The 22,244-nt window shown below is 46.2% G+C and overlaps 2 protein-coding genes across 2 annotated transcripts; both read left to right on the top strand.

Annotated features, from left to right (window-relative positions):
• Nucleotides 1-13,057: 13,057 nt before the first annotated feature.
• LOC119329659 (homeobox protein Hox-D9-like) lies at nt 13,058-20,431 on the top strand. Its single transcript, XM_037602724.1, has 5 exons — nt 13,058-13,277; nt 13,887-13,933; nt 14,975-15,190; nt 16,134-16,235; nt 20,069-20,431. The coding sequence occupies exons 1-5, from the start codon at nt 13,058-13,060 to the stop codon at nt 20,198-20,200; spliced, it is 717 nt and encodes a 238-aa protein (XP_037458621.1). The 3' UTR covers nt 20,201-20,431.
• Nucleotides 20,300-21,932, top strand: LOC119333143 (GDSL esterase/lipase At4g01130-like). The gene is made up of 4 exons (XM_037606145.1): nt 20,300-20,414; nt 20,739-21,047; nt 21,157-21,330; nt 21,414-21,932. The coding sequence occupies exons 1-4, from the start codon at nt 20,300-20,302 to the stop codon at nt 21,704-21,706; spliced, it is 891 nt and encodes a 296-aa protein (XP_037462042.1). The 3' UTR covers nt 21,707-21,932.
• Nucleotides 21,933-22,244: the final 312 nt, after the last annotated feature.

Here is a 22,244-nt window from a genome sequence, read left to right as displayed (position 1 = left end):
AGTTCGTTTCCTAGAGCTTTTCCGAATGTCAAGTATCATTTCCTTAGACCATGAGATTGTGCAACTCCCGGATACCGTAGGAGTGCTTTGGGTGTGCCAAACATCACAACGTAACTGGGTGACTATAAAGGTGCACTACGGGTATCTCCGAAAGTGTCTGTTGGGTTGGCACGAATCGAGACTGGGATTTGTCACTCCGTATGACGGAGAGGTATCTCTAGGCCCACTCGATAATGCATCATCATAATGAGCTCAATGTGACCAAGTGGTTGATCACGGGATCATGCATTACGGTACGAGTAAAGTGACTTGCCGGTAACGAGATTGAACGAGGTATTGGGATACCGACGATCGAGTCTCGAGCGAGTAACCTACCGATTGACAAAGGGAATTGTATACGAGATTGATTGAATCCTTGACATCGTGGTTCATCCGATGAGATCATCGAGGAACATGTGGGAGCCAACATAGGTATCCAGATCCCGCTGTTGGTTATTGACCGGAGAGTCGTCTCGGTCATGTCTACGTGTCTCCCGAACCCGTAGGGTCTACACACTTAAGGTTCGGTGACGCTAGGGTTGTTGAGATATTAGTATGAGGTAACCCGAAAGTTGTTCGGAGTCTCGGATGAGATCCCGGACGTCACAAGGAGTTCCGGAATGGTCCGGAGGTGAAGAATTGTATATAGGAAGTCCAGTTTCAGCCATCGGGAAAGTTTCGGGGGTCACCGGTATTGTACCGGGACCACCGGAAGGGTCCCGGGGGTCCACCGGGTGGGGCCACCTATCCCGGAGGGCCCCATGGGCTGAAGTGGGGAAGGAAACCAGCCCCTGGTGGGCTGGTGTGCCCCTCTTGGGCCTCCCCCTGCGCCTAGGGTTGGAAACCCTAGGGGTGGGGGCGCCCCACTTGGCATGGGGGGCAAGCCACCCCCCTTGGCCGCCCCCCCCCCTGAGATCCAATCTCTAGGGCCGGCGCCCCCCCCTAGGGTCCCTATATATAGTGGGGGGAGGGAGGGCAGCCGCACCAAGTCCCTGGCGCCTCCCTCTCCCTCCCGTGACACCTCTCCCTCTTGCTGAGCTTGGCGAAGCCCTGCCAAGATCGTCGTTGCTTCCACCACCACGCCGTCCTACTACTGGATCTCCATCAACCTCTCCTTCCCTTTGCTGGATCAAGAAGGAGGAGACGTCTTCCCAACCGTACGTGTGTTGAACGCGGAGTTGCCGTCCGTTCGGCGCTAGGTCATCGGTGATTTGGATCACGACGAGTACGACTCCATCAACCCCGTTCTCTTGAACGCTTCCGCTCGCGATCTACAAGGGTATGTAGATGCACTCCCCTTTCCCTCATTGCTAGATAACTCCATAGATTGACTTGGTGATGCGTAGAAAATTTTAAATTCTGCTACGTTCCCCAACAGTGGCATCATGAGCTAGGTCTATGCGTAGTTTCTATGCACGAGTAGAACACGAAGCAGTTGTGGGCATCGATATTGTCAATTTACTTGCCGTTACTAGTCTTATCTTGATTCGGCGGCATCGTGGGATGAAGCGGCCCGGACCAACCTTACACGTACGCTTACGTGAGACTGGTTCCACCGACTGACATGCACTAGTTGCATAAGGTGGCTAGCGGGTGTCTGTCTCTCCCACTTTAGTCGGATCGGATTCGATGAAAAGGGTCCTTATGAAGGGTAAATAGAAATTGGCATATCACGTTGTGGTTTTGGCATAGGTAAGAAACGTTCTTGCTAAGAAACCTATAGCAGCCACGTAAAAATTTGCAACAACAATTAGAGGACGTCTAACTTGTTTTTGCAGCATGTGCCGTGTGATGTGATATGGCCAAAAAGGATGTGATGAATGATATATGTGATGTATGAGACTGATCATGTTCTTGTAATAGGAATCACGACTTGCATGTCGATGAGTATGACAACCGGCAGGAGCCATAGGAGTTGTCTTAATTTATTTATGACCTGCGTGTCAACATATAACGTCATGTAATTAGTTTACTTTATTGCTATACCGTTAGCCATAGTAGTAGAAGTAATAGATGACGAGACAACTTCATGAAGACACGATGATGGAGATCATGGTGTCATGCCGGTGACGATGATGATCATGGCGCCCCGAAGATGGAGATCATAAGGAGCAAAATGATATTGGCCATATCATGTCACTATTTGATTGCATGTGATGTTTATCATGTTTTACATCTTATTTGCTTAGAATGACGGTAGCTTAAATAAGATGATCCCTTGCAATAATTTCAAGAAAATGTCCCCCCTAACTATGCACCGTTGCGAAGGTTCGTTGTTTCGAAGCACCACGTGATGATCGGGTGTGATAGATTCTAACGTTCGAATACAACGGGTGTTAGCCAGATTTACACACGCAATACACTTAGGTTGACTTGACGAGCCTAGCATGTACAAACATGGCCTCGGAACACGGAAGACCAAAAGGTCGAGCATGAGTCATATAGAAGATACGATCAACATGAAGATGTTCACTGATGTTGACTAGTCCGTCTCACGTGATGATCGGACACGGCCTAGTTGACTCGGATCATGTTTCACTTAGATGACTGGAGGGATGTCTATCTGAGTGGGAGTTCATTGAATAATTTGATTAGACGAACTTAATTATCATGAACTTAGTCTAAAATCTTTACAATGTGTCTTGTAGATCAAATGGCTCACGCTAAAGTTGCCCTCAACTTCAACGCGTTCCTAGAGAAAACCAAGCTGAAAGATGATGGCAGCAACTATATGGGCTGGGTCCGGAACCTGAGGATCATCCTCATAGCTGCCAAGAAAGATTATGTCCTAGAAGCACCGCTAGGTGACGCACCCATCCCAGAGAACCAAGACGTTATGAATGCTTGGCAGTCACGTGCTGATGATTACTCCCTCGTTCAGTGCGGCATGCTTTACAGCTTAGAACCGGGGCTCCAAAAGCGTTTTGAGCAACATGGAGCATATGAGATGTTCAAAGAGCTGAAAATGGTTTTCCAAGCTCATGCCCGGGTCGAGAGATATGAAGTCTCCGACAAGTTCTTCAGTTGTAAGATGGAGGAAAATAGTTCTGTCAGCGAGCACATACTCAAAATGTCTGGGTTGCACAACCGCTTGACTCAGCTGGGAGTTAATCTCCCGGATGACGTGGTCATTGACAGAATCCTTCAGTCGCTTCCACCGAGCTACAAGAGCTTTGTGATGAACTTCAATATGCAGGGGATGGAAAAGACCATTCCTGAGGTATATTCGATGCCGAAATCAGCGGAGGTGGAGATCAAAAAGGAACATCAAGTGTTGATGGTGAATAAAACCACTAAGTTTAAGAAAGGAAAGGGTAAGAAGAACTTCAAGAAGGACGGCAAGGGGGTTGCCGCGCCCGGTAAGCAAGCTGCTGGGAAGAAGCCAAAGAATGGACCCAAGCCCGAGACTGAGTGTTTTTATTGCAAGGGAAGTGGTCACTGGAAGCGGAACTGCCCCAAATACTTAGCAGACAAGAAGGCCAGCAACACTAAAGGTGTATGTGATTGACATGTAATTGATGTGTACCTTACCAGTACTCGTAGTAGCTCCTGGGTATTTGATACCGGTGCAGTTGCTCACATTTTTAACTCAAAGCAGGAGCTGCGGAATAAGCGGAGACTGGGGAAGGATGAGGTGACGATGCGCGTCGGGAATGGTTCCAAGGTCGATGTGATCGCCGTAGGCACGCTAACTCTACATTTACCTACGGGATTAGTTTTAAACCTCAATAATTGTTATATAGTGTCAGCTTTGAGCATGAACATTGTATCAGGATCTCGTTTAATTCGAGATGGCTACTCATTTAAATCCGAGAATAATGGTTGTTCTATTCATATGAGAGATATGTTTTATGGTCATGCCCCGCTGGTGAATGGTTTATTCTTAATGAATCTCGAGCGTAATGTTACACATATTCATAGTGTGAATACCAAAAGATGTAAGGTTGATAATGATAGTCCCACATACTTGTGGCACTGCTGCCTTGGTCACATAGGTGTCAAACGCATGAAGAAGCTCCATGCAGATGGACTTTTGGAGTCTCTTGATTACGAATCATTTGACACGTGCGAACCATGCCTCATGGGTAAAATTACCAAGACTCCGTTCTCAGAAACAATGGAGCGAGCAACCAACTTATTGGAAATCATACATACTGATGTGTGCGGTCCAATGAGTGTTGAGGCTCGCGACGGCTATCGTTATGTTCTCACCCTCACTGATGATTTGAGTAGATATGGGTATGTCTACTTAATGAAACACAAGTCTGAGACCTTTGAAAAGTTCAAGGAATTTCAGAGTGAGGTTGAGAATCAACGTGACAGGAAAATCAAGTTCTTGCAATCAGATCATGGGGGAGAATACTTGAGTCACGAATTTGGCACGCACTTAAGGAAATGTGGAATAGTTTCACAACTCACGCCGCCTGGACACCTCAGCGTAATGGTGTGTCCGAACGTCGTAATCGCACTCTATTGGATATGGTGCGATCTATGATGTCTCTTACCGATCTACCGCTGTCATTTTGGGGCTATGCTTTAGAGACTGCCGCATTCACTTTAAATAGGGCTCCGTCGAAATCCGTTGAGACGACACCGTATGAATTATGGTTTGGGAAGAGACCTAAGCTGTCGTTTCTAAAAGTTTGGGGATGCGATGCTTATGTGAAGAAACTTCAACCTGAAAAGCTCGAACCCAAATCAGAAAAATGCGTCTTCATAGGATACCCTAAAGAAACTATTGGGTATACCTTCTACCTCAGATCCGAAGGCAAAATCTTTGTTGCCAAGAATGGATCCTTTCTAGAGAAAGAGTTTCCCTCAAAAGAAGTAAGTGGGAGGAAAGTAGAACTTGATGAAGTATTGCCTCTTGAACTGGAGAGTGGCGCAGCTCAAGAAAATGTTCCTGAGGTGCCTGCACCGACTAGAGAGGAAGTTAATGATGATGATCATGAAACTTCAGATCAAGTTGCTACTGAATTTCGTAGGTCCACAAGGACACGTTCCGCACCAGAGTGGTACGACAACCCTATCTTGGAAATCATGTTGTTAGACAACGATGAACCTTCGAACTATGAGGAAGCGATGGTGGGCCCAGATTCCGACAAATGGCTAGAAGCCATGAAATGCGAGATAAGATCCATGTATGAAAACGAAGTATGCACTTTGACTGACTTGCCCGATGATCAGCGAGCCATAGAAAATAAATGGATCTTTAAAAAGAAGACAGACACAGATGGTAATGTGACCATCTACAAGGCTCGACTCGTCGCTAAGGGTTATCGACAAGTTCAAGGGGTTGACTACGATGAGACTTTCTCACCCGTAGCGAAGCTGAAGTCCGTCCGAATCATGTTAGCAATTGCCGCATTCTATGATTATGAGATATGGAAAATGGACGTCAAAACGGCATTCCTTAACGGCTTCCTCAAGGAAGAATTGTATATGATGCAGCCGGAAGGTTTTGTCAATCCTAAGAATGCTAACAAGGTGTGCAAGCTCCAACGCTCAATCTATGGGTTGGTGCAAGCATCTCGGAGTTGGAACATTCGATTTGATGAGATGATCAAAGCGTTTGGGTTTACACAGACTTATGGAGAAGCATGTGTTTACAAGAAAGTGAGTGGGAGCTCGGTAGCATTTCTCATATTATATGTGGATGACATGCTGTTGATGGGAAATGATATAGAATTCTTGGAAAGCATAAAGGCCTACTTGAACAAGTGTTTTTCAATGAAGGACCTTGGAGAAGCTGCTTATATATTAGGCATCAAAATCTATAGAGATAGATCAAGACGTCTCATTGGTCTTTCACAAAGTACGTACCTTGACAAGATATTGAAGAAGTTCAATATGGATCAGTCCAAGAAGGGGTTCTTGCCTGTATTGCAAGGTATGCAATTGAGTACGGCTCAATGCCCGACCACGGCAGAAGATAGAGAAAAGATGAGTGTCGTCCCCTATGCCTCGGCCATAGGGTCTATTATGTATGCCATGCTGTGTACCAGACCTGATGTAAACCTTGCCGTAAGTTTGTTAGGAAGGTACCAAAGTAATCCCGGCATGGAACACTGGACAGCGGTCAAGAATATCCTGAAGTACCTGAAGAGGACTAAGGATATGTTTCTCGTTTATGGAGGTGACGAAGAGCTTGTCGTAAAGGGTTACGTCGATGCTAGCTTCGACACAGATCTGGATGACTCTAAGTCACAAACCGGATACGTGTATATTTTGAATGGTGGGGCAGTAAGCTGGTGCAGTTGCAAGCAAAGCGTTGTGGCGGGATCTACATGTGAAGCGGAGTACATGGCAGCCTCGAAGGCAGCACAAGAAGCAATCTGGGTGAAGGAGTTCATTACCGACCTAGGAGTCATTCCCAATGCGTCAGGCCCGATGACTCTCTTCTGTGACAACACTGGAGCTATTGCCCTTGCCAAGGAGCCCAGGTTTCACAGGAAGACCAGGCATATCAAGCGTCGCTTCAACTCCATTCGTGAAAGTGTTCAAAATGGAGACATAGATATTTGTAAAGTACATACGGGCCTGAATGTGGCAGATCCGTTGACTAAACCTCTCCCTAGAGCAAAACATGATCAACACCAGAACTCTATGGGTGTTCGATTCATCACAATGTAAATAGATTATTGACTCTAGTGCAAGTGGGAGACTGTTGGAAATACGCCCTAGAGGCAATAATAAAATGGTTATTATTATATTTCCTTGTTCATGATAATTGTCTATTGTTCATGCTATAATTGTGTTATCCGGAAATCGTAATACATGTGTGAATACATAGACCACAACACGTCCCTAGTGAGCCTCTAGTTGACTAGCTCGTTGATCAAAAGATAGTCATGGTTTCCTGACTATGGACATTGGATGTCATTGATAATGGGATCACATCATTAGGAGAATGATGTGATGGACAAGACCCAATCCTAAGCATAGCTCAAAGATCGTGTAGTTCGTTTGCTAGAGCTTTTCTGAATGTCAAGTATCATTTCCTTAGACCATGAGATTGTGCAACTCCCAGATACCTTAGGAGTGCTTTGGGTGTGCCAAACGTCACAACGTAACTGGGTGACTATAAAGGTGCACTACGGGTATCTCCGAAAGTGTCTGTTGGGTTGGCACGAATCGAGACTGGGATTTGTCACTCCGTATGACGGAGAGGTATCTCTGGGCCCACTCGGTAATGCATCATCATAATGAGCTCAATGTGACCAAGTGGTTGATCATGGGATCATGCATTACGGTACGAGTAAAGTGACTTGCCGGTAACGAGATTGAACGAGGTATTGGGATACCGACGATCGAGTCTCAGGCGAGTAACATACCGATTGACAAAGGGAATTGTATACGAGATTGATTGAATCCTCGACGTCGTGGTTCATCCGATGAGATCATCGAGGAACATGTGGGAGCCAACATGGGTATCCAGATCCTGCTGTTGGTTATTGACCGGAGAGTCGTCTCGGTCATATCTACGTGTCTCCCGAACCCGTAGGGTCTACACACTTAAGGTTCGGTGACGCTAGGGTTGTTGAGATATTAGTATGCGGTAACCCGAAAGTTGTTTGGAGTCCCGGATGAGATCCCGGACGTCACGAGGAGTTCCGGAATGGTCCGAAGGTGAAGAATTGTATATAGGAAGTCCAGTTTCGGCCATCGGGAAAGTTTTGGGGGTCACTAGTATTGTACCGGGACCACCGGAAGGGTCCCGGGGGTCCACCGAGTGGTGCCACCTATCCCGGAGGGCCCCATGGGCTGAAGTGGGGAAGGGAACCAGCCCCTGGTGGGCTGGTGCGCCCCCCTTGGGCCTCCTCCTGCGCCTAGGGTTGGAAACCCTAGGGATGGGGGCGCCCCACTTGGCTTGGGGGGCAAGCCGCCACCCCCCCTTGAGATCCAATCTCTAGGGCTGTCGCCCCCCTAGGGGCCCTATATATAGTGGGGGGGAGGAAGGGCAGCCGCACCAAGTCCCTGGCGCCTCCCTCTCCCTCCTGTGACACCTCTCCCTCTCGCTGAGCTTGGCGAAGCCCTACCGAGATCGCCGTTGCTTCCACCACCACGCCGTCATGCTGCTGGATCTCCATCAACCTTTCCTTCCCTTTGTTGGATCAAGAAGGAGGAGACGTCTTCCCAACCGTACGTGTGTTGAACGCGGAGGTGTCGTCCGTTCGGCGCTAGGTCATCGGTGATTTGGATCACGACGAGTACGACTCCATCAACCCCGTTCTCTTGGATGCTTCCGCTCGCGATCTACAAGGGTATGTAGATGCACTCCCCTTTCCCTCGTTGCTAGGTAACTCCATAGGTTGATCTTGGTGATGCGTAGAAAATTTTAAATTCTGCTACGTTCCCCAACATAGTATCCCCCATGTTTTCGGCAGCCGAGGCATAACCCTCTGGCGCCGTTTAAGCGGCCTTCCGCATATCCCCCTGGCATGGGAAAGTCCTTGGGATAACACCTCGGTGTCATCCGCGGGTCGTGGCGGAGAGGCTCGCCGATGCGTTTTGCTCTCCATCATCTCCGGCACCAACGAGTTTCCTGAAGACGATGATTGTTAGGGGAGATCACAGGCCGGACTGAAAATACATAAATAAAATGTTATCCTACGATCTGTAAAAGGCCAGATGTATGTATAGTATCTTTAAATACTTACGGTTCGGCCGGGGGCTTTGGCCTGAGGCGTCGCTCGGGGATGATTTCGGCGTCAGAATCTGAATCATCAGAAAGGGAAATCTTCCCCTTCTTAGACGCCTCCGCTTCTAGGTCCGCTGACGCCGCCCTTTTCTTCTCCCCCCTTGAGGGGAGAATTGCTCTCCTCCTCTTCCTCTTCCTCTTCATCTTCATCACCCTCGTGGGAGGAGAGAACCTTGGTGTCTTCGGACGCGAGGTCCGAAGTACCTTTACGGCGGAGGCCACTTCTGGCCTCCTTGCCCTTCTTCTTGGCCTTCTTCTTCGGTGCCTGGTATGGCACTGGAACCAGCATCTTTGTTAACAGAGGGATAGCTGGGTCTTCGGGCAGCGGAGCCGGACATTTGATCCGCTCCGCCTTCTTCGTCCAGCCCTGAAGGAGAAAAGGAAGGCTTAGCATACTCCTCGAATCTACAAGTAGAGGTTATGTTTGGAAATCTAAAAACTTACTGGAGTGGTCGGGTGAGCGCAGTCGAGGCCGAGGTCTTCGGTCGTTCCCGGCCACGACTTCTGGGCCTTGAACAGCAGCTTCCAGATTTCTTCATGCGCTGCAGGGTCCGAGGGCCGGCCGGATCAAACTCCCACATATATAGAGTCTGGTGCTGGCAGGGGAGAATCCGGCGAAAAAGCATCACCTGGATCACATCGGCGAGGCTAGTGTTCTTCTCTATCACACCCTTGATGCGCTTCTGCAACGTCATCACCTCATCGGACGATGCCCAGTCCAGGCCCTTTTTAACCCACGATGTGAGCCGCATTGGAGGCCCAGATTTGAACTCAGGAGTGGCGGCCCATGTGGCGTCGTGAGGTTCTGTGACATAGAACCACTCATGTTGCCATCCCTTCACGGTCTCCACGAAGGCCCCCTGGGGCCAAGTGACGTTGGGGAGCTTGCTCACCATGGCATGGGCGCACTCCGCATGTTGATCGTCGACCACTTTCAGCTTCACATTGAAGACCTTGAGCCATAATCCAAAGTGGGGGGATGCGGAGGAACGCTTCACACACGATGATGAATGCCGAGATGTGGAGGAAGGAATTTGGGGCTAGATCGTGAAAGTCTAGCCCGTAATAGAACATGAGCCGGACAAAAGGGTGGAGAGGAAACCCTAGTCCGCTGAGAAAGTGGGGGTTAAATACTACCCTCTCATTGGACTCCGGAGTGGGGATGATCTGCTTTTTGGCAGGAAGCCGGTGGGCGATTTCCGCGGCCAAGTACCCCGCTTCCCGGAGTTCCTTGATGTTCTCCTCCATGATGGAGGAGGCCATCCACTTGCCCTGAGTGGCAGATCCGGACATGGCTGGAGTGTTTGCTGGGGACGGAAAGGATTGAAACTTGGGCGCTGGAGCTCGAGGGCAAGTGGGCTGAGGAGGAAGAAGGCGTGGGGTAAAAAGATGGATCCTTATCTTCTTATAAAGGCAATGAATATCAAGCGTCCCCCCACGAGCCTTAAAACTCGCCTATTCCCAAGGGGTCGTGCAAACGGCATGGTTGGATTACTCAAACACGTATTGATGAGAATCCCGCAATAAGGGGACACGATCTCTGCTTTTACAAGACGCGTCAATATGACCGCGTCTCAAAACACGAAGCGGGAGGCTAAAAAATGGTTCGAAATAATAATAAGGCCAGAACATAACGTCTCGCCGAAAAAGCTGTCAGTAGACATGACTTATTTTGTTTAAGTATTTTGCCCTTGTGGTTCAGGGTTGTGACTGTTATACAGATTCGAACATAGTTCTTTTGACCAACTGCTTTGGAGTATTCAGAGGAGGAACCCGCCTTGCAATGCCGAAGACAATCTGCGCACCGGACACATCGTCATTGAAGCCTGGTTCAGGGGCTACTGAGGGAGTCTTGGATTAGGGGGTCCCCGGGCGTCCGGGCTATGTGATCTAGGCCGACTGATGGGCTATGAAGATATAAGATAGAAGGCCTTCCCCCGTGTCCGGATGAGACTCTCCTTTGCGTGGATGGCAAGCTTAGCGATTGGATGTGAAGATTCCTTTCTCTGTAAACCGACTCAGTACAACCCTATGCCCCTCTGGTGTCTATATAAATCAGAGGGTTTAGTTCGTAGAGGCAATCATAATCATACAGGCTAGACATCTAGGGTTTAGCCATTATGATCTCGAGGTAGATCAACTCTTATATCCCCTATACTCATCAAAGTCAATCAAGCAGGAAGTAGGGTATTACCTCCATTAAGAGGGCCCGAACCTGGGTAAACATCATGTCTCCTGCCTCCTGTTACCTTCGATCCTCAGATGCACAGTTCGGGACCCCTACCCGAGATCGGTCGGTTTTGACACTGACAGATACCGATGCTTTTCGTGAATTTAGCATTAAATATGGACTTGACTCTGAGATAGTAACTTCTTTCTGTGAATCATTTGCTACTCATGTTGATCTCCCTAAAGATAAGTGGTTTAAATGTCATCCTCCCACTGGAGTAAAAGTAGTGGAACATATTAAAGTTGAAGAAGAAACTATTACTTATAATGGTGATCCTGATATTCCTACTTCTTATATTGAGAAACCACCTTTCCCTATTAGAATAAAGAAACATGCTAAAGCTTCAACTGTGGTTCGTGATGTCTGCTAGAACTGCGTCGGTATTTCTCCAAAGAGGAAGGGATGATGCAGCACAACAATGATAGGTATTTCTCAGTGATGAGACCAAGGTTATCAAACCAGTAGGAGAACCAAGCTGGTCCAACGGTAGGCTGGTGGGTGTCCACACAAGGAGGTGGCATTCAATATCCACCTGATGAACTTCCCCAATGGCAAGAACTTGAAAGGTGCCTTCTTTGGGAACTACAAGCCACACACCAACCTCCAAGACGTCGTCAAGATGTATATGAGGAAGGAGCCGGAGCTGGAGAAGTTCATCACGCACGTTGGACCTTTCTAATAGGTCAAATTGTATTCATCATTCTAAAGAGGAGGGATTGTTGCTTCACGAGGTTGGATGATTAGATTGAGCTTCTTTTGTCATGTCCCTTGCTACTTTTAGATTTGGTGCTTGAGAAACATAAGAAAAATGCTTATAAGATCTTCCCTCGGGTAATAATGTAATAGTTGTGAGACACCATGTGTTGAGCTCTTTTTTGTCACAAAGAACGAACATTGTTTTGTGTTGTCGTACAATTTGGTCTTTATTTTAAGTGTGTCTACAACACTTGCCAGCAGCCAGCAGTCTTTTGTTACTTTGTACATGAACGTTTTGCACAATAATGGTCTGCACTTTCTCTGTTTTTCTTTTGCACGTCAGCTTCTCTATTAATGTCGATGTTTTTTCTTTTTTTAACTGAATATCAGTGTCTCCATAGCACATTGCAAATCAGTTCTGATATTTTGTTATCTTCTTGTTTGCAGTTAGCCATTCTTTTACTCACCTGTCGTAAAAATAGTACTCCTTCCGTCCGAAAAAGCTTGTCCCTCAAATGAATGTATCTAGCACCAAGTTAGCACTAGGTACATCCATTTGAAAGACTAGGTTGGGACAAGTTTTTTCAGACGGAGGGAGTAGATATTTCAAGTCCAATTTCTATGGGCAAAGTGGTGATCGTAAAAAAAAACATCATCTAGCGAGCCAAGTGGAGTGTCCACTGTAGGCCTAAAGGCCAAGAGGATCTTGACATGCATGATCTTGAGAGAAAAATACTAGCCTCCTGCAAATGGCATTTGGTCTATTATAATGAACATCTTATGCTACAAGTGCGCAAAAAATCACAATAATATGTATACTACAACTACTATAACTTTAGATAAAATAAAATTGTACATAATTACATATAGTTAACTTTCAAATAAAATACCTACACAACATTGCATCAATACCTAACATTCCGTATTAAAAAGACGGGTGCGGCAACGCACGCCAACGATGATCTAGTACGGTATGCAAACTGAACCGGGAATAGTCCCGTCCGCTCATAATGCCATGCCCAGAAAAAGCAATGGTTTTTTCTATCTGTTTTTTAATGGGTTTTTTTTTTCATATGTTATGGGCTCGCTACGGCCCCTTGACCGGTGGCCCGCACAGCCCATCGGGGCAAGAGAAACGTCGCGCTTTGCTTGGGGCCGAGTGCGCGAAGGGCCGGCCCTTGATGAGCCGCCCTTTACCGTCAGCACCGCGCGCCTGGGTCCGTGTATAGTTTTTTTTCTAGGGGAGCCGTAATTCCGTGTACACTTTCTTTCTTCCCCGACGAAGACGAACACGACTCCGCTCCATCGCTAGCCCTCCAAAGTCCAAACCGCGTTCCCCCGACCCATCGCCCGTCGACCCCACCACCACCGCCACCCCCGCGCCGGCGCCGATGGACTACGAATTCCGCAGCCGGTCGGGCTCCGGCTCGTACGGCGGAGCCGGCGGGGGCGGGGGCGGCTCGTCCCTCTACCCGCGCGTCGGCCAGCCCACCCACGGCGCCGCCGGCCCACCGCCGCAGCGGCCCGCGCCGTACCTCCACGCCACCGCAGCTCCCTCGTCCCCCGCTGCCCCGCCCCCCGCTCCCTCCTCGTCGTCGTCCTCCACATCGAGTAATCCCCTCTCCCTTCACTCTGTACTGCTTGGATGCCATACGGCCGATTGGTGCCCTGGTTGGTGGGCTGTTCGGTATCCGAGAACCCGGGTGCTCCGTGCTGTATCGAGTAGGGCTCGCTAGATCTTTCGTTCGATCGAACTGAGAGTGGTTTCGTGCGCGTTAGATCGGCGGATCTCTTAGTTGAGTTCTGATTTAAGAGCCCGTGAGTGGAAAGTGGAATTGAACAATATAGACCTGAAACTGAGGCAGTTTTACACGAGTTTGTTTGTTGGTCTTTTAACCCTATCATTTCTCTTGTAGCCAGCATGTGTGTGCGCTTAAACTTGTTTAGCTAGTAATTTCCCCCAATTTGGCCATTACATGTGTAACTTAACTTAGCTTGTCAGAGCATGCTTCCTCGCGAAGAAGGGGGTCATGCTGAAAATTGAAAAATATTGTGAGATTGGTTGGACTTTGAATTGGTATACAGAGAAGGGAGTGCCTGCTTGTATATATTTTACTGTTGCTACCATGCCAGACTAACAAACTGCCCAATATTGTGCCCTTCTGTACTGTTATTGAGAACAGTTCATGGTTACTAACGTAATTCATTGTTTCGCTGCAGTGGGCATACAAGTTGTTATAAAGCCAGAATATCGGATAACCCCTCCTGTAAGTTATATGATTTATTATACAATCACTACTTTCCTGTTCTCTTATGCAAGAGCTGTCAATCTACTTTGCTACCAAAAAAGTTGTATTAATGAGTAATGACTGAGTTCAGTTTTCATTCTCCAGTGTTAAGAGTGTTGCTCCAAAAAAATGCTGTTTCGTAGTTAAATGGGTGCCTTTAACTTCTGTGCATTGGCTGGACATCAACATACTACCATAAGTGTTTTGTTTTCTGTTGCCAGTTATTCTCCTTGGGATTGTGAGAAATAGTACTCCTTGGAGTAGTGAATAAATTGTGATGCATTCAAGCAAGACATTTTAGCTAATAACTAATTGTTCTAAATGTCTGTTTCTGTCCTCATTTAGTGCATGGGTATGTGCTAGAAATGTACAAACGAGTTATTGTTAGCAACTTAGCATCATACGGTCAGCGAGGAGACAGCTTTAGCTGTCAATTAGTGCGCTTGGTGATCTTAAGCACCGCTGATTAGTTTTAGTGGTTTATCCTTTTTATCCTAGGTTCTCTGTGCCATGTGGGTCTGGACCCACATATAATAGACAGCGAGGAGGTTTTGTTAAGTTTGCAGGGGCATGTCAGGTTCTCCTGATGGACCATTCCATCCTTAGCAGACTAACTGAAAAATAGATGGTGTAGCTTGTTCCATACTGATGATGGCATATCTAAACACTGGATGCAACATATGTCTGAATGGAAGTGTCTAAGGAGTAAGGAATACATGGAAATAGTCTTGTTATGGTTCACAGTAGAAGAACTCATCCTATTGCTGTTGTAACTATTTCAGACTTTGATCCTAAAATGTTGGTGTGATAGTTAATAGTATGGGTTGAAATGTATGAGAGCATGCTTCACCAGTTTTGTGGGTTCCCTGAAAACTCATCCTATTCTGTTCATTTTCTAGAGAAGCATCCCACCATTCTGCAAACGTGTATGCTTATGCAAGGCTGTGCTGCTTTTTATTTACCCTTCCCCTCACAGCGTTTGGATAATTAGCACCCTTTTAATTAGTGTTATGTTTTCAGCCTCAGTTGGCACCACAGATGGTAGAAGTTCCCCGCAGCACCTTTAACTTTGATTTTGAGTATGAAAGAAAGATTCTTGCGGAGGCAGAGAAGGAAAACCCCAACTGGGGGAAGTTTGTAATTGAAAGGCAGACGCCACCACCACCACCACCACAACAACAACAACAACCACAGCCGCCAAGAGGGCCAAGACACTCAACATCCACTACTTCTATGGTAAACAATATCTCTCACTTGCCCCATCCCTCTCTGCCAAAGCAGTAGTACATTAATATGGTGAAATCATGTATTGTAATTACAACAATCTTTGCAGTCTGGTCTAGCAACACCTATTATGTTGGTTCATTTTATACCCTTTTCTGTTAGACCCAACTTGAATCCACTTTCTCATGTACATAGTTGCTTTTTGCTTGGATTTTCTATTAGCTCAAACTCGATGCCACTTTTAACCTTAAGCAGGGGCAGAGACTCGCCTGGGGCTGCCATGGCCTATGACTGAAAATCCATTTAAATATACCTTCAAAATTGCAAGAAAATCATGAGGGTATACTGGTTAAGCTAGTTTAGCCTCAGGCCTATGTATGTGCTTGTTGTTCTATCCATTCTAAGTTCTAACTTGTTGAAATAGTTGTCTCTATGGCAGAAAAGGCTTGCCTACTTAGAGCATTGCAAGAAAATTATGTTGTTAAGCCCACACCCTTAAGTTATGTACTGAAGTCCGTGCTATCCGTTGACAGCTTGCTACCAAGGTTCTGCTACTTATATTAAAAATTAAATAAAAAGATTGGTTATACTCCCTCTGTTCCAAATTATTCTAAGTCCTAGCTTTGTCCTAAGTCAAACTTCTTTAAGTTTGACCAAGTTTATAAAATAATATATGAAAATCTATTACACGAAATAAGTTTCATTAGATTCATCATAAATATATTTTTGTAGTATATAAATTTGATGTTGCAGATATTAGCACATTTCTCTATAGTCTATTTTATGACTCCGCTCGAGGTTCCTCACCTCCTTTGCATCCCTAACTTAGCTGTGTCATTCCACATGATAAATGCATGCCAGATGTTTATAACAGTTGGGTATATTCATTAAAGTCTTTAGTGTAATAAAGTATCTCTGAATACTTGTTTTTCTTTCTGTTTTGTCCCTTTTTCAGGCTACCCCAGGAGATCCACTTGTGGAGAAGTATATGTCTATGGGGCTTGGACGTGAAGCTGTTTCATTTGCTGTGCTAAATTATGGAGATAACCCAACAAAGGCATGATCTTTCTCTTTTATCTTGTCCTTTAGCAATACTTTCTTTCATCATCGTCAATTACAAAAAACCAATGCTTTGCTGTATTATGTGACTGTATCGGTGAACCAATACTATCTTTCATTGTGGCCAATCACATAGGTACAAACAGCTGATGGCTGTTACATTTTACAGTTAACTAGACGATACCCTGCGTGTTGCGGCAGGAATTTATGCAATTAATTTGCAAGGAAACAAATACCAACTATATTATATACATGTGATAGCAAATAATGTACTTATGTGGAAGTGTCATGTATGCGTTATCAGCACATCAAATGGTGTTTCGACCATTAAGGGGAAAAAATCAAATTACCTAACAAAAGGTAACTTATAATAACTTAATGTTTCCTATTCATACCTGAGGTTAGGCTAAAAGGTTTCAATTTCGTAATATCATCTCAACCAGTTAGATGTTCACAGAAGATGTTACAATCTTGGCCACATTTCGATATCACACATTTACAGATTTCCTGAATTGCATAACAATAAAATGAGTGTTACATTTATCGATATTCTGTTCATGTATATGAAAAAAATGGCAGTCACTAAATGTTCTTTCTGAAGTACAATCAGAAACATCAAAATTGAATAACATAGACGTGACATGAAGCCCTCAAATGACAAAAAAAAAACTTAGCATACCAAGTATGTTCTCGCCCTCCAATTCAGTCTGCATGCTGCCAGAAATATTAGATGGATTCCATATGAAACAAAAAAAAATGCTATCAGTAACTTTTTGGGTAAAGAGGGTTCACACTTGAGACAAAAAATGGTAGTTTAGCTTTGCTGACAAAACAATGTGCAAATAATAGACCATTAGAGAAAAAAACAAAAATAATGCATCAAGATTAGATAATCAAATGGATGGGCCACTTTACCAGGTCTTTGATGTGTGAAGTAACCATCAAGAGCTAAGAGAGGCCTAGTCTGCAGAAAAATTGCAGAAAATCTAGGAAAGTAACATGGTGTTTCTAACTTTCTTCTAATGAAAAAAAAACATGCCAAATTCTTGGGTGTAAAAAAACATGTGATCATATTTCATCTCATTTTTACCCTCTTTCTGAGTTCGCACGAAAGAATTAAAATTCAATCCCTGCTTGACTGGATAAATCCACATATAAATCAATAAGGAATGTCACTACTTGTTGATTTAAATCTTCAGTACAAATGCCTATCGAAATAAAGAAAATGAAACCGTACCTTTTTAGGAAAAGGTAGGCTCAACCAATTCAGAATATATTTCCAAGTGAAGCAATATGCATTTGGTTAAGATCACAAAACACACACTATTGTACCTATAAATTATTGATCCAATAATAGAACACAAAGCAATGCAAAACAAAGGCATAGAAACTATTAGGTTAAATTTTGGAGAGAAGGGCATATTATGAGGTTGGAGGGACAATAGTTAAACAATTCAGTTTCAGAATTGTTACGATTTGGGTTAGTTTGTTTGTACTCTTGGAAGATACTCCTCAGGTTTTCTGCTCCACTGTAGTGATACCATAGGAAATTGCTTAATTTCTGATGAATAAAACATACATACAGGAAAAGGTAGCTGGAAGGACACAATAGTAACTGACATACTCACTGAATTAACCGCAATGCTACAACACTTGGAGAAACTGCATAAAACATTACAACACTTACCTTTGTGGGGAATTCTTCATAGTTTCACACGCATTAATTTGTAACCTAGACTACTGCTGGACTAGTCGACATGGTACTGTAGTTCACAACTTGCAGTAATCAATTACTAAAACCTAGTATTAATATGTAATATATACTATAAAAAGATCATTAGAGCGTCAATTTGTCCTGCAGATTAGGCCAGTAAGCATATTTCCATTTTGGATCCTTGCTCCTAGTTGGCTTCTTGCAGGATCCTTCGATGGATCATATTGCTCATTGGCCTGAGCTGCTGCTGCTGAATACAATACTTGAGATATTTCCGGCATAGACATTGCACTTCAGACCTAAGGATCTTGAAACTGAAGCAAACAAAACGAAATAAGGAAGAGGGCAGGGGGTAAAAATCAAATCAAAGAAGGGAAGAAGAGAAGGGAGAAATTACTTTGCTAGTATGCTTGCTTGCTTACTGCAACCTGAGGGACGAGCGGATCCAGTAGCCAGAAGGCAGCAGAGGGAGACCGTAGGGCAGATCTAGGGAGAGCAGAAGCAATGGAGGGAAAGGGCCAGAGCAGAGGAGTGCAGATCCATGAAGAGCATAAGCAATGGAGGGAAAGGGGGAGGATGGCTGGCTCACTTATCCCCTCCCAATCCCTAAAAAATAAAAATAAAAATGAGTCGAAAGACTCAAGGTGCACGACTAGTCTACGACTAGTCCTTCGACTCCTTTGACTCGGCGAACTAGTCTACACGAGATTTCTAGTCGACACCCAGAATGCGACTCATAGACTAGTCTAGCGACTAGTCTCGACTAGTCCCTCGACTCGTAATCAATGGAATGGATGCAAGCCAAGATGACATTGTGCTAGCTTATTCTTTCTGAAACTCTTCCTAATACTGTTGGCCTCAACATCACACAAGCCAGCTAACCAAGTTTTGCACTTATGCGGAAGGGAAAACCATAGTACATCTTACAGGCAACAACATCAGCACAGCTACAATAACAAAGTAACACATCTACATATAATCTGTTTCCAATCCCTCACTGCCCCAGATCCATAAACAAAATTGAAGGGTGAATGTGAGGCTAATTAAATACTGAGCCCCTACTTTGGTTACCATCGACTGTAGGTAGAGACAGGTTAGGCACGTTTGTGACAGCACCTTCAGGAGGCCAACGGCACCGTGGGACGTTGAGGACGGGCATGGCAGAGAGAAGAGGCTCCAACTGGGGTTAACAGGAGCCAAGCCTCCATCCTCACGTGCAGGTGGGCGGATCTGCATGTGCTGGAGAGGCTTGACGCCGACGGGGGGCGCGGGACTCGTCGCGCATGGAGGTGGCCCAAGATGGGCGCGCCTAGGCTGCAGGGTAGCGGTGGGGTCCATATGTGTGTGTTGGTCCTCTCGTCTTTTTCTGGCGGAGATGGTGGTCGATCATTTTATTTTCGTTCGCATAGGGAGGGTCAGTGGTTTACTGCTGGAAACGGCGAGATGGCTGGTATTCGTCGGTTATGTACTTGTTGTCGCTGGTTATGGAACACACTGAGGGGACGACATGGCATGCTTGCTGATGCTGGTAACGGAACGCACTGAGGTGATGACGTGGCATGCTTGCTGATGTGGACGGGCTTCATGTGAAGAGAAATAAGATAGTGGGGATGAACTATTTAGGTATTATAGATTTGGTCCATTTCTCTCTCTCTCTCTCTCTCTCTCTCTCTCTTTGTGTGTGCACGCGCGCCAGTGCCACACACTAATCGATTGGAGAACTGCACTGTGCTTGTCGTTCTATCCAGTCTAAGTTAAAACTTGTTGTAATAGTTGTCTCTATGGGAGAAAATGCTTGCCTACTTAGAAATCCTCTTACCAAATAATTGACGTGGACAGTTATAAAATAATGAGCAGAATACTTCCCGTTCTGGCTACAGCTGTAAATCACACAGTTTAACGAACAACAGTCACTTAGTAGTGGAACAATAGTGTGCATTTGTGTTATGTCCATCATTCATTCAATCAACAGTGCGCATGTGTGCTTCAGCATGTGCACTGACGCATGTGTGTTTTATCTTCTGTATGCATGTACAATTTTGTCCTGACGATTCATCTTCGGTTATGGTGGCAAAGCATAAACCTGGACTGTGTGGTTTGTTTACCTTGTGGCGCAGGTGAAGGAGTTTGTGAAAGCCTACAACGCCCTCCACGAGATGGGGTTCACCTCGCGTAACGTCCCCGAGCTGCTGGCGATGCACGACAACGACCCCGACAAGGTTATCCAGCACCTGCTCAGCACGACATAACATTGCCCGTGATTCTCGTCTCCGCATATGTACAGTGAGACAGGTCCCGCCTCTAGTCTAGCCAACATTATGCCTACACTGTACTAGCTGTAACTTGTAATGGAGTCTGGAGCGGTTCAGTGTGTCTGTCAGCTGCGGGTGTGGCGCATCAGCCCGACGGCCAAGATTGGCGTGTCACAGTCTTTCTACACAGTACGTTATTTCAGTCATGTGTGTATGCGTTGCGGTGAAGATCTCGTCTGGAACTTCTTGTCTGCGTGTAGTTTGTCATCGGCTGCCCACCGCGCAGCTCCAACGAAATGTTAGGACCCAGGGCTACATGTGTCATGTATGTATGTGTCCATTTAGCTTGTTCGTGCAGCGACGCGCTTCCAAAGCAGAACTGCACCATCGAATCGCCTTTGGCCTAACCATATGCCCAGCACGGGCCAAGCGAGAGACAAGCAAATAGTATCTGTGGAGAACTGGAGATATATAACATACAGCTTATGTGGTGATATATATCTACAGTGACGAAATGCAGATTGAACTCGATCAGTACGGCCTCCAGCCCCAGCACCGCTGTATAAGCATGGCAAGCTTGGCCACGCCCAACACGACAACGCCGCTGTGTGCTCGCTCGCACGTGGTTTTGCTCCCCGAGATGAGGACAGCGTCGGCGTGGCAGCTGCTCCTGCCGGCTGCTGCATCGGCGGCACGGCCGGCGAGGGGTGGCGGTGCAGGTTCCCGGCCGTGTTCAACTTGGGCGACTCCAACTCCGACACGGGCGGCTTCTGGGCCGCCTTCCCGGCGCAGCCGCCCCCGTTCGGCGTCACCTACTTCGGCCGCCTCGTCATCGACTTCATAAGTAGGTGCCTGCCACTAATCGCCGTTCTATCGATGACGCAGTGGTTTGATTGATTCTGACGAGAGAAAAGTGGTGTCGTACTGTTGGTGTTGGTTTGATCACTGATCAGCTCAGGCCATGGGGCTGCCGCTGCTGAGCCCCTACCTGCAGTCCGTCGGCTCCGACTTCGCCACCCTCGCCTCGACGGCGCTGCCGCCCAACACGTCGCCCTTCTCCCTCGCCATCCAGCTCCGGCAGATGAAGGAGCTCAGCAGCAGAGCCATCGCCTCCGATGACGCCAGTGGTAAAAATAGCAAACAAAACACGGTCTGAATTCTCTGAGTTTTACAGCTCCATCAGAGACTGATCGTTTCGATTGAATTTCAGGCCAGCTTCCCCCGCCCGGTGTTCTCCGCGATTCTCTCTACACGATCGACATCGGCCAGAATGATTTCACCTCCAACCTGGCGTCCCAGGGCATCGAGCGTATCAAGCGAACGCTTCCTTCGAGCGTGTCAAGCAACATCGCAAGTGCGACGGCCTGCGGAGACCCGCAGAACTACGTGAGCTGGGATGGAATTCATGCCACCGAAGCTGCAAACAATATCATAGCGTCTGCGGTGATGAGTGGCGCCTTCTCATATCCACCTTCCGGTCTTTCAAAACTTTGCCAGCCATGACCCCATAGCCTGATCACAGCATAAGTTTACTCAGAGATACTGCTTGCTCAAACCAAGTTATCCCGCTGTCAGATAACAGCGCAAGTTCAGTCAGACACCAAATTACTCATTCTGTCAGTTAAAAGATGTGTAGGATGATACAGAAAATAAGAGCGTCATAGTAAGTGTGTCCTGTTATAGACTTGTTTCTGCTATAATGCACCACTACTTGTAGTACTGAAAGATTAGACAAAAAAATTGTAGTCTCTACTGTAGTTATCAACTGCAGATTTCTGACGCACAAGAATCATCTTGAAGACATGAACAATCACAACCATAAAAACTCCAGCACAAGAATCATCCCCAGCATGATATCATTCACCAAACATAACATCAAGCACACAACTTAATTAATAAGATCTGAGAAATGGAGATAAAGTAGACCACATCCATTGCAAGTTTCGAACTAGCAGACGACACATAATTCAGAATCACGTCAGATGTAGCCGCTTCACCTTCAGATAGTCCACATCAACCAACCCAGCCATAATTCAGAATC

The sequence above is a fragment of the Triticum dicoccoides genome, chromosome 7A (genome assembly GCF_002162155.2).
Source record: "Triticum dicoccoides isolate Atlit2015 ecotype Zavitan chromosome 7A, WEW_v2.0, whole genome shotgun sequence".
Classification (NCBI taxonomy): domain Eukaryota; kingdom Viridiplantae; phylum Streptophyta; class Magnoliopsida; order Poales; family Poaceae; genus Triticum; species Triticum dicoccoides.
This window is presented reverse-complemented; position numbering and strand designations above follow the sequence as displayed.